This window comes from Oryctolagus cuniculus, chromosome 1 (genome assembly GCF_964237555.1).
Source record: "Oryctolagus cuniculus chromosome 1, mOryCun1.1, whole genome shotgun sequence".
NCBI classification, from domain to species: domain Eukaryota; kingdom Metazoa; phylum Chordata; class Mammalia; order Lagomorpha; family Leporidae; genus Oryctolagus; species Oryctolagus cuniculus.
In genome coordinates, this window is record NC_091432.1 from 95,007,012 (window position 1) to 95,020,312 (window position 13,301).

Here is a 13,301-nt window from a genome sequence, read left to right on the forward strand (position 1 = left end):
AGGCCATGTAAGTAGGGTTGCATGGGTGGGTGTGTTACCAGTAGTAAGGAAAGGGCTGCTGGTACAAAACAGTAGCTATGTTATAAATTACATATGAACTGTTTCTGTTTTAGCTAATTTTTATCTCTAAGTAGTTAGATGTTTGAACAATTTGTGAAGTTCATATTAGTCTAACTCCTTAAATATTACAAGTATTTATCTATTGATTCTGATGAATAAAGAAGTTGAAATATGATGTAGTGTCCATGTTAAGAAATGTTTAGAGGCATACTTTGTGTTATAACTGAAATATGTAGCATGTTCCTAAGTGAACAAACATGGTGAGTTATAACTATACACTATGCATGTAATAATATGAAACCCAACTATCTTTGTATTTACCACTTAATTCGTTGATTTTAGTAGTTTTTACAGCATTTTTTAGAAAATGGAATTGACCAGACAAATTCTTCATTCCCATTAAGAAACTGACAAGTTGCCTACATTGGTATTTATATACATTGTTTTCCTTTCTGATATTATGAACAAATGTCCTTGTTCCATTTAAAAATCCATCCATTTAGTCTTTCTTCCTGCTGTTATTCCCTCACCTGCATATGAATTTCACCTTTAGTGAATCATTTCTGTCTGCATTCAACTGTATTTTATTAGTGTTATCTTAACAATGCCTACTATGATCACATGCTCTACCACTACCCCATATTCTTTACTTCCTTCTATAAGGTGACATCTTGAGAAGTGTGTCTATAGTCAAGGACTACAGTAATCTTTTTACTCTTACTCTGTCTTCAACTCATACTATTTTTTTTTAAAGATTTTTTATTTATTTATTTGAGAGGTAGAGTTACAGACAGTGAGAGGAAGAGACAGAGAGAGCTTCCTTCCGTTGGTTCACTCCCCAAATGGACACAACCGCCGGAGCTGCGCTGATCCAAAGCCAGGAGCCAGGAGCTTCTTCTCAGTCTCTCACACGAGTGCAGGGGCCCAAGCACTTGGGCCATCTTCCACTGCTTTCCCAGGCCACAGCAGAGAGCTGGATTGGAAGAAGAGCATCTGGGACTGGAACCGGCGCCCATATGGGATGCTGGCGTCGCAGGCAGAGGATTAACTTACTGCGCCATGGCACCGGCCCCTCATACTCTTTTAGTTACACCCCTAAATCTCCACAAGATGTGTCTTGGTGAGCTTCATGGTGCTTTCCACATTGCTTCATTCAGTGCTGACTGCTGTGCTTTTGTCTTGATCTTTCAACAAAGTTATCTATTTCTTCCTTCTGTGAACATTTCATCTTTTATTCTGAAACCACTTTAGGCTGTTTATTTTTCTTTTTCCTTTTGTGGTATTTTCTGTGCATATCTTCAAAGTGTTGGAGTACTTTTCTTTCCACTGTAATCTTGCTTTGATATCCCATATTTCATTATTATACATTCTCCTTTAAATTCTTTATCAGAACCTAGTTCTAAACATCATCTCTAAGTTATAATGACTCTCATAAGTCTTATTTTTAATTCTGGAATTCTAGGTTTATGTATACAAGTGTTTATTTGTTCTGTTCACATGAATGTCTGGTAGACATCATAACTATAGTGTGACCAATAAGAACTTTTGGGTTTACCCAAAAGTAATTCTTTTCTCCCTTTTCCTTATTTCCCACACCCAATCAATTAGAAAATTCTTTTCATTCTAACTTTAAAACTTACTCTGATTTTATTTATTTTACTTTATTACTACAACTTAATGCAAGCTTTAATAATATCTTACTTCAGTTATTTGCATACCTTTTATTTCTTTTCTATATCCTCAGAATATATCCAGAATTCAATCACTTCTCACATTTCCACTACTGCTACTACTTTGTTAAGTTTGAGGAAATTTATTGCCATTCAGGCTTCTTACCTTCCTCACTTCCAGTTTATCCTCAACAGCCACTAGAGTGCATTTTGAAATATAAATTAGGGCCGGCACCACGGCTCAATAGGCTAATCCTCCGCCTAGTGGCACCGGCACACTGGGTTCTAGTCCCGGTTGGGGCTCAGGATTCTGTCCCGGTTGCCCCTCTTCCAGGCCAGCTCTCTGCTGTGGCCCAGGAGTGCAGTGGAGGATGGCCCAGGTGCTTGGGCCCTGCACCCCATGGGAGCCCAGGAGAAGCACCTGGCTCCTGCCTTCGGACCAGCGCGGTGCGCTGGCTGCATTGTGCCGGCCGCAGCGGCCATTGGAGGGTGAACCAACGGCAAAGGAAGACCTTTCTCCCTGTCTCTCTCTCTCTCACTGTCCACTCTGCCTGTAAAAAAAAAAAAAAAAAGAAAAGAAATATAAATTAGATCATATCACTCTTCTACACAAACTCTTCTGATGGCATCTGGCTCAGGTTCCTTTCAACATCTTACAGGAACCTCTTCTGTTCCTCCATTTCTCTCAGATCTCATATCCTTTCACTCTTCATCCTTGAGCAATCATTTCTCAAAATAATAACCTTTTTCCTGTTCTTCAAGTGCTCCAAATGTGTTTCTGCCTATCAAAATCTTTGCACTTGCTTTTTCTTTTTACAAGGGAACTCCGACCCTGGTTATTTCCCTCACTTCTCTGCTCAAATGCCATTTTTTTCAATGAAGATTTCAATGATATTTGCTATAAAATAACGTCACTCTCCCCTCAGCTCCCTGTATCTTCTTTTACCCTGTTTATTTTCCTCTGTAACTATTAGCACCATCTGAAATATTGTTACTTATTCACCTATTAAGAGTCTGTTCTTGGGGCCAGCGCTGTGGTGCAGTGGGTTAACACCCTGGCCTGAAGCACCCGCATCCCATATGGAAGCCGGTTCTAGTCCCGGCTGCTCCACTTCCAATCCAGCTCTCTGCTATGGCCTGGGAAAGCAGTAGAAGATGGCCCAAGTGCTTGGGCCCCTGCACCCGCATGGGAGACCTGGAAGAAGCTCCTGGCTCCTGGCTTTGGATCAGCGCAGCTCCGGCGGTTGTGTCCATCTGGGGAGTGAACCATCGAATGGAAGACTTCTCTCTCTCTTTGTCTCCTTCTCTCTCTGTGTAACTCTGGCTTTCAAATAAATAAATAAATCTTTAAAAAAAAAAGTCTGTTCTCAACTTGAAGGTACAAAGGTTGTTTTGTAGTTGTATCCTCAATACCTTAAACAGCTTCTGAAACATGTAGATACTTTACGTATTTATCAAATCAATAACTATTTTCTTAATCGGATCTCCCTACTTGAATTCTTGCTTCCTCTTCAATCATTTATTTCTAGAAGGTGGTATAATAGTTTAAAAACTTAAGTCAAATATTTCTTTCATAAAATCTTCAATCTTCTAAAAATGTATAGCATAAAATCTAGATTCTTACTCCTCTTTTAAAAATTTTTAAAAATATTATTAATCTAAAGAGAAGATATTTTATGCATTCCATAGGTAGATTTGTAAGAGACAACCACATTTCCCTTACTCTCTTCTTCCTCCATCCCTGTCCCTTCCCCCCAATCAATTTTGCAAGGACATAGTTTTAATTCCCCCATATGTACAGATTTAATTTGCTACTAATCCTAGTATTCCACAAGTAAAAAGCAAGAAGACAACAGTTCTACAAGAGTAAAAACACAAGCTAAAAAAAAAAAAAAAGACCATTTCATTCCTATATAATTTTTGTATTCTATATTAGCTGTCACATATCAGAAAAAATATATGGTATTTGTGTTTTTGAGACTGGGTTATTTCACTAAGCATAATGATTTCCAGTTGTATCCATTTTATTGCAAAAGACAGGATTTAATTCTTTTTTATGGCTGAGTAGAATTCCATAGTGTATATGTACCACAGTTTCTTTATGCAGTCATCAGTTGATGGACATCTTGGTTGATTCCATATCTTAGCTATTATAATTGAGCTTCAATGAATATTTTGGTACAAATAACTTTTTCATATGCTGAATTCATTTCCTTTGGGTAAATTCCCAGGAATGAAATGGCTGGGTCATTTGGTAGATCTATTTTCAGGTCTGTGAGGAATCTACATACTGTCTTCCATAATGTTTTTATTAGTTTACATTCCCACCAACTGTGGATTAGGGTACCCTTTCCCCACATCTTCACTAGTGTTTATTGTTTTTGATTTCTGTATGAGAGGCATTTACCTGGAATGAGGTGAAATCTCATTTTGGGTTTGATTTGCATTTTCCTGATGGCTAATGATCCTGAGCATCTTTTACTGTGTCTGTTGACCATTTAAGTTTCATCCTTGGAAAAATGCCTGTTCATGTCTTTTGCTCATTTCTTGACTGGATTATTTATTTTATTGTTTTTGAGTTTCTTGAGGTCTTCATAAATCATGAATATTTATCCTTTATCAGTTGTGTAGTTGGCAATTTTTTTTTCCATTCTGTCGGTTGTGTCGCTCCCCCTCTTCGTGGAGGAACAACACAGGACCCTGCGTTGTTCTTTCGTCTGCTCGGCCCTTCCCGGGTTTGCTGCTGGTTCTTCCTGGGTTGGCTACCGACCCTTCCACCTCCGTGGAAGGGCGGTTCCCCCTAGCCACTTTCCCCACTTCCGCGGGGGAGCGGCACACCGCCGGCCGGCTCTCTCGGGGGCTGCACAGGTGTTATTCGGATAGATGTTCCTGGTGCATGTTGTCTCTCTCCTCCTTTATAGTCCTCTTCCACCAATCCCAACTCTGCTACCCACACGCCGAGTACGCTGCTCTCCTCCAATCAGGAGCAGGTCCTGCTGTTTATTGGTTGAACTGGAGGCAGCTGTGTAGAAGCTGTTTCCTCCTCTCCCAGCGCCATATTGTGGGAGAGCAGATGCATAGAATAAGTCTTAATTCCAGTAACTTAGTGTAGTCCGAGTTGCTCCCAGTTGCTCCCCACAGGTTGTGTCTTCACTTTTTGAGTGTTTGCTTTGCAATTTAGAAACTTCTTAGCTGGATGTAATCCCATTTGTGTATTTTGCCTCTGTGGTCTTTTCCAAGAAATCTTTTCCTCTAGTACATTGATGGTATCCAGTTGTAGATTTAGATCCTTTATCCATGTTGAGTTGATTTTTGTATAAGGTATAGAGTATGGGTCTTGTTTGATACTTCTGCAAATGTAGTTCCAATTTCCAAGAACGCTTTTTTGAAGAGACTTATCCTTTCTCTTGGGATTGATTTCAGCTCTCTTGAAAAGGATAAGCTGGATGTAGATATGTGGATTAAATTCTAGGTTTTCTATTTTCCTTTGTGCTACATGTCTATTTTGTGTCAATGCAGGGCTTTTTTAATTAAACTTGCTCTGTAATATGTCTTAGAGCCTGGTATTGTGATGCCTCCCACTTCGTATTTGTTATTAAAATTGCTTTAACTATTCAGTGTCAGTTGTGTTTCCATTAATGTAGCATCATTTTTTTTTGTAGATCTGAGAAGAATGTCTTTGGCATTTTGATTAGAATCACACTGAATCTATAAGTTACTTTGACTAGTATGGACATTTTGATGGTATTAATTCTTCCAAACCACAAGCATATTTTTTCATTTTTTTGTGTGTGTGTCTTCTATTTATTCCTTTAATGTTTTATGATTTTCATCTTAGAAATTTATCTCCTTGGTTAAATTTATTCCAAGGTATTTAAATTTTTCTATAGTTTTTGTGAATAGACAAATCTTGCAAGTTATTTCTCAGCTATGTCATTAACTGTGTATACAAAGGCTATTGATTTTTGTGTGTTGATTTTATATCCTGCAGCTTTACCAAACTCTCATATGAATTTCAGTAGTCTCTTAGTGGAGTCTTTTTGTTCCCCTAAAGATAGAATCATGTCATTTGCAAATACGGATAATTCAACTTTTCCTTTCCTATTTGTATCCCCTTGATTTCTTTTTCTTGCCTAATGGCTCTGGCTAAAACATCAAGAACTATATTCATAGCAATGGAGAGAAATGGACATCCTTTTCTGGTTCAGGATCTTAGTGGGAATGCTTCCAACTTTTCCCCATTCAATATGATATTTGCTGTGGGTTTGTCATATCTTGCCTTGATTGTTTGAAAATGTTCTTTCTATACCCAGTTTGCATAAGATTTTTTGTCATGAAAGGATATTGTATTTTGTAAAGTGCATCTATTGAGATAATCATATGGTTTTTATTCTTCAGCTTGTTAATGTGATGTGTCACATTTATTGATCTGCATATGTTAACCATCCCAGCATACCATGGGCAATTCCCATTTGGTCCAGGTGAATGATCTTTCTGCTGTGTTGTTGGATTTATTGCATCTATGTTCACTAGTGTGATATCTTTTACTGATTTTGGAATTAAGATGACGCTGGCTTCATAGAAGGAGTTTGGGAGGATTCCCTCCCTTTCGACTGCTTTGAATAGTTTAGAAGAATTGGAATTATTTCTTAAAAAGTTTGGTAGAAGTCAGCAATGAAGCCATCCAATCCTGGGCTTCTTTTTATTATGAGAGTCTTTATTGCTGATTTAATTTCCATCTTGTTTATTGGTCTATTTAGGATTTCTATGTGTTTATGACTCAATTTTCATGTATTGTATATATTCAGGAATTTGTTTTTTCTAGGTTTTCTTATTTGTTAGCATATAGCTAACTTTCTGATGATTTGTATTATTTCTGTGGCATCTATTGTTCCTCTCCATCCATTTTCAGCTCTGATTTTATTGATTTGGTTGTTTCTCTCTCTCTCTCTCTCTCTCGTTAGTTGGGTCAATGATGTATCAATTTTGTTGATTTTTTTTCAAAAACCCAGCTCTTCATTTCACTGATCTTTTGTATTATTTTAAAGTTTCTGTTTTCATTTGATAGTATCCCATAAATCTCAAACACTATTTTCAGTTTTTCTAATTTTTTCTTCTTCTTCTTCTTTTTTTTTTTTTTTTTTTTTTTGGTCTGGCTGAGATATTTCCAAGGATTTGTCTTCTAGGTTAGAGAATCTTCTGCCTCACCAAGTCTGTTGCTGAGGCTTTCCACTGTATTTTCTGTTTGACAATTTGAATTCTCCATTTCTGATATTTCAGTTTAATTTCTTTTCAATATCTCAATCTCTTGGTGATATTTTTCATCTATTTTACATATGGATTTCTTTATCTCATGAAGTTGTTTCTCTGGTTTCCGAGTTAAGTGCACTTGAGAGCAACCGCAGCCTCTACTGGAGCTAAGATGGTGCTTTCTCCCTGCTAGTCTCGGTCACCCTTGTAGAGTATTGTGGAGAAAGAAGTGTGCTTTTCTTTCACTGGGTTAAATGGGTGCCCTGCCTCCTACTAGGGCTCCAGGCCTGATTCAAAGTCAGTGTGATCTGTAATGTTTCCCCTCACGCAGTGTCACCAGTGGCACGGAGTACTGCAGTCTGCTTTCACCTCACTCTCAGAAGATGGCTTTTCCTCTAGCCCCTGGCTGCAGGGGTTGTGGGTGGGGTGCCCACTTGGTGCTGCGTGTGTGCACTTTCCAAGCTACTCCATAGCATCTCTCTTCTTTCTGTAGAATTTCCACTGAAAACTTGTCTCCAACTCTCCACTGGGGATACACTTCCTCCACTTTTTATATTATCTTTCCCTGGTTAGAATCAGCATGCCTGGATCAGTGCTGTGGCATTGTGGATAAAGCCACAGACTGGGGTGCCAGCATCCCATATGGGTGCTGGTTTATGTCCTGGCTGCTCTGTTTCCAGTCCTGCGAATGCACCTGGAAAGGCAGCAGAAGATGGCTAAAATGCTTGGGCTCCTTGTTCCTGGCTTCAAATTTGCCCAACTCTGCCCATTGCAGCCATTTGAGGGAAGTGAACCAATGGATGGAAGATCTCCCTCTCTCTCTCTCTCTCCGTCTCTCTCTTCATCCCACTTTCCCTCTTTCTCTCACTCCTCTCCTTCCTCTTCCTCTATCTCCTTCTCCCCCTCCCTCCTCTCCCTCTCGTTCCATTCCCTCTTCATCTTTCTATAATTTTGCATTTCAAATAAATTAATCTTTTCAAAAAACCAGCACATCTTTTCCCTATTTAGCCATCTTAGAACCTTTGATTCGTACTCCTTTTGCTTACCCACTGTGCTTTAGTGGACAAAATAGTCCTACGACCTATTTACTAACATGCCTGGGTAACATTTTACCTCCTTTTATAGAGCGCTCCTGTGTATCATATTCACATGTTAGTTTCAAGTGTTGCATTTTCAGGAATGTGTTGTGGGTCATCTAAATCAGTACCAACACATCAACCTGTTTTAATTCTCTGCCTAGCACTTATCACTACCTGATAGATTTCTGGCTTATCTATGCATTTTTATCTGTCCTTTTAATTCAAATGCAAGTTTAATTAAACAAGATACCTTTCAGAAAAGTTCTTATGAGTCTATCCTTTTCTCATTCATTTAGTCTTACATATGACCTTTGACTTTGTAGTTTGACCTTCTGCCAGTTCTTTGGAATACTTCTATTATGATACTGTTTCACCCCTGGCTCAAATGACATTTAAGGTTTATCATCATTAATAGAAAATTCTCATAATATTTATATATTCAAATGCTTTGAAAGTTTAATATATTTGTAGAAATCATTCTATTTCTAAGAAATATATACTATTCGTAGTTGGATGACTTTGGTCAAGTGGTTTTATTAGTACTATTTGCATGTAAAATTAGAGTTTTTATTGTATGAATAAGTTTTGAAAACTCAAATTACTTGAGAATGTCAACACATCTCTCTTTTTTTTTTTTTTTAAGATTTTATTTATTTATTCGACAGGCAGAGTTAAAGACAGTGAGAGGCAGAGACAGAGAGAAAGTTCTTCCATTCACTGGTTCACTCCCATATTGCCGCAGTGGCTGGAGCCAGGCCCATCCGAAGCCAGGAACCAGAAGCTTCCTCCGGGTCTCTCACATGGGTGCAGGGGCCAAAGCACCTGGGCCATTCCCTGCTGCTTTTGGAAGAGGAGCAGCCAGGACTAGAACTGGCATCCATGTGGGATGCTGGCACTGCAGGGGGAGGGTTAACCCGCTGTGCCACAGCATGGGCCCAACATATCTCTTTTTAATCAAGTTTTAGAGATTGGATTTCAAATGTAATTTTTCAAGCTTTGTTCATATGGAAAGATTTTTATTAAATGTTAGCAATCTTTTATAATTTATAAACTTTAAAACAGTTAACTTAGAAAATGTGTTTTATGAAAACAGTTTTGATTGAAGATAAATTAGCAGAATAACACATCAAACTTTTAAAAATGTCTGTTTAATGATACTATAAAGCAAGGCATGTATTAGAAGAATTTTCTACATTACTTTTCAAAAATTTTAGTTGCCAGGCGCAGATATTTTGACCTCTGTCATTCTGGTTTAATGTTTATTTTTTAAAATTCTCTAGGTAGGCTATTATGCTACATGTTTTCAAATATTAGAAATGGAAAAAGACATTCCTATAATGTACCACAGTAGCTACAGGAACCAACAACTTGGATTCTCCATCAGAAAGGTTTTTTGAGCCAAGCAACTTTTCTAGTGTTTTAATCCTCCTAACTCTTATTCATTCTATCCTCCCACTGTGTGTATCTTGCTATCATAGCTCAGCTTTCCTTGTGAAATCTTTGTCTAAGAGGAAAGAAGACCATATGGAAATAAGTGTTCATTTTCTCTTAGCTGACAAATTTATTAACTTATAACAACACATATTTATTATCTTAACCAGGTTTCTCCTCTCCCAGTCTCACAAGATAATATCTATGTGGGTCATTAGAGTCTTCTTGGGAGGCTCTGGGAAACCCATTTTCAAACTCATCTAGATTTAACCCCTTACAGTTGTAGGGTTCAGGTCCTCATTTTCTGTCATTTGGTATCATTCTCTGCTTTTTGCGGCCATTTGCATTCTATGGCATATAGCCTCATCTCCATCTGTAGAGCCAGCAATAGCAGATTAATTCCTTTTTGATCTTCTCACCTCTCTGATACATACCTCCTCATCCTTGTTCTGCTGCATCTCTGACTGTAGAGACTTTCCCACTTATAAGGGCTCCAGTTACTAGATTGGCCCAGGTGGATAATACAGGATAATTCTGCTTTAAGGTCCATAACTTTAGTTTCACCTGCAAAGTCTTTCACAGCCTTACTTATGTATTTGATTAAATAAACAAGGCTTCAGGATCTTGAAAGAGCTACTGTTAGATTTCTGCCTACTACAAAATGCTTCATTTTTTTTGTTGTTTATTTCTAGGATTCCATATTTTTCCATTTCTAAAGAGTATGAGGGTACTTCAAAAAGTTCATGAAAATGAATTAAAAAATGTGTTTGTGTTGGTGCAGAAGATTTTGAAATCCATGCAGTTTTTTCCCATTTAGTTCTGTGCATCTGATTCTTACCAGTCCTTTGTTAGTGAACATATGAAATGAAGAAGAATTAATTATACTTATCACCTATAATAGTTTGAACTAATGTTACTTTGTTTACTCTGGTACCTGAAAAGTGCAGGAATGATAACTCTTTCCTTAACAAACTACATAGTACTGGCTATGTATTTTTTCAGCTGTAACGTGATTATCAGGGCCTCTGTATGTTAGCATTATAATGATTAGATGATAGCAAGCATTTAAAAATATGCCTGGAATCTTAAGTAGTCAACAAATGTTAGCTTTTAGTACCGAATATGTGAATGATTGTAGAGTTAACAAAAAGTATGAGATTATCATTTACCCATATGTTATCTGTTAAATATCAAGTAATTAGTTTTAATAGACTTCTTTGGTGTATGTTGGTTTGTATTTTCAAATTCTTTAATACGTCTTTTAGGACTGAAAGAGTTGTCCCCACTTCCCCTAAATCTCAAACGGTTATACAAAGAGACACTGGAAATTGAACCCATCTTGATAATTATTTCCCCGGGTGCTGATCCTTCTCAGGAACTTCAAGAACTTGCTAATGCTGAAAGGAGTGGAGAGTGTTATCACCAGGTCAGTACATATTGCCCTGCTGTTTTGCTACAGCTGTGGTTATTTCTGTCACACTTGATCCTGTTAATGAAATAGACTTTTTTTCTTGGTAGCAGGCTAGATAATGCCCCATAAAAGTGTCCATATCCTAAACCCTTGAAATTGAATATGTTAGCTTACATGGCAAAAGAAACTTTGTTGATATTAAGGATTTTTAAAGGGGAACAGTAGCTTGGATTCTCCAGGTGGACCCAGTTGATTACAGTGTTCTTCTAAGATGAAGGCAGGTGAGTCAGAGTGGAAGTAGGAGATAAAATGGTGGAGGAAGAGGTCAGAGAGCAGAGATGATGCCATGCTCCAGGCTTTGGAGCTGGAAGAAGGTGCCACTAGAGAAATTTTATAAGTGGGTTCCAGAAGCTGGCAAAGGTGAGGGCAAGGTTCTCTCTTGGAACCCCCAGAAAGAATCTGTGTTTTCTTTAAGATTTATTTTATTTATTTGAAAGAGTTAGGGGGAGAGAGGAGAAGGGGAGAGAGAAAGGTCTCCATCCACTGGTTCATTCCCCAAATGGCCACAAGGAGCAGAGCTTCTCGGAACCTAAGCCAGGAGCTTCTTTCATGTTTCCCACAGGGCTGCAGGGACCCAAGCACTTTTGTCTTCTTTCACTGCTTTCCCAGACCACAAACTGAGAGCTGGATCAGAAGAGGAGCAGCTGGGACACAAGCTAACTCCCTTATGGGATGCAGATGCTGCTGGCTGGGGCTTTAACCCTCTGTGCCACAGCGCCTGCCTGAGAATCTTTATTTTTCAAATGCAGACACTTTGATTTCAGATCCATGAGACTTCTGACTTCCAGAAAAATGATCATTTGAATGAAGTTACTAAGTTTGTGGTTTCTTAAAACAGCAAGAGGAAGGTAGCATATTTGCATACATTTTGAGAATAAAGTATTCATTATAATTTGTTTTTTTTTTTTTTCCCTGAGGCAGGAGCTTTTATTTGTTGAGATTGTCTTCTGTTGTTTTTCAGTTAAATTTGTGCATGTGTGTTTGAAAATTGATTAACTTACCTTTAATTTTTCACGAATGAAGGAACACTTTTTCACTGAAAGAATGATTTTGTTAAAAAAATTAAATACTGTATAGCATCCCAAACTGAAAAGAATTAAAAAAACAGTGTAAATAGGAAAAAAATAAACCAAACAAAAAAACCTAGAGCTTTTAGGCTCTGTTGTGCAAATTTTTCACTGATTAGTTCTAGGGAGTTTCATTCAATCCTAGTTACATGTAGTAGATTAGCATTTTTATTAGGATGATATTCAGTTATCAGTGAGGTATTTTAAGGAAGGGGACCCATTTCCACAAGTTGTACCTATTAACAGTAACTTTGCTAGGAATGTTAACTATTTATAAAAATTTTTAATACTCTTGGAGAAGATTATTAGTTTGACCTTCAAAAGTTAACAGTAATGCCAGTTATATATGACTATTATTGAATCTCATGTTGTGTTAAACATGTTATCAATCTGTTTTTTTTAACTTTTATTTAATGAATATAAATTTCCAAAGTACAGCTTATGGATTACAATGGCTCCCCCCCCATAACTTCGCTCCCACCCGCAATCCTCCCCTTTCCCACTCCCTCCCCCCTTCCATTCACATCAAGATTCATTTTCAATTCTCTTTATATACAGAAGATTAGTTTAGCATATATTGAGTAAAGATTTCAACAGTTTGCACCCACATAGAAACACAAAGTGAAAAATACTGTTTGAGTACTAGTTATAGCATTAAGTCTCAATGTACAGCACATTAAGGACAGAGATCCTACATTCGGAGTAAGTGCACAGTGACTCCTGTTGTTGACTTAACAAATTGACACTCTTATTTATGGCATCAGTAATCACCCTAGGCTCTTGTTGTGAGTCGCCAAGGCTATGGAAGCCTTTTGAGTTCTCCAACTCTGATCATATTTAGGCAAGGTTGTAGTCAAAGTGGAAGTTCTCTCCTCCCTTCAGAAAAAGGTACCTCCTTCTTTGATGACCTGTTCTTTTCACTGGGATCTCACTCGCGGAGATCTTTCATTTAGGTTTTTTTTTTCCCCCAGAGTGTCTTGGCCTTCCATGCCTGTAATACTCTCATGGAATCCTTTTTTTTTTTTTTTTTTTTTTTTTTTGGTAGGTTGCCATGGGTCAAGGTCAAGCTGACTTAGCAATTCAAATGCTAAAAGAATGTGCTCGTAATGGAGACTGGCTCTGTTTGAAAAACTTACATCTTGTGATATCTTGGCTGCCAGTTCTGGAAAAGGTAGGTTCCCATAAATGTGGTACAAATATATTTGCACAAAACAAGATGGATCTTGTAATAAGAAGCCATAAAATTTCTCTTTTTAAGAGTATACAAGAGAAT

General features: G+C 37.7%; 1 protein-coding gene across 5 annotated transcripts in view; it reads left to right on the forward strand.

The window, feature by feature from the left end:
• Positions 1 to 13,301, forward strand: part of DYNC2H1 (dynein cytoplasmic 2 heavy chain 1) — a 367,303-nt gene that overhangs the window by 204,555 nt on the left and 149,447 nt on the right. For all 5 annotated transcript variants that reach the window (XM_051820199.2, XM_002708539.5, XM_051820207.2 and 2 more), the window contains 2 exons: positions 10,756 to 10,916; positions 13,074 to 13,199. In XM_051820199.2, coding sequence (XP_051676159.2) covers positions 10,756 to 10,916; positions 13,074 to 13,199 — 287 coding nt within the window. The remainder of the gene's footprint in view (positions 1 to 10,755; positions 10,917 to 13,073; positions 13,200 to 13,301) is intronic.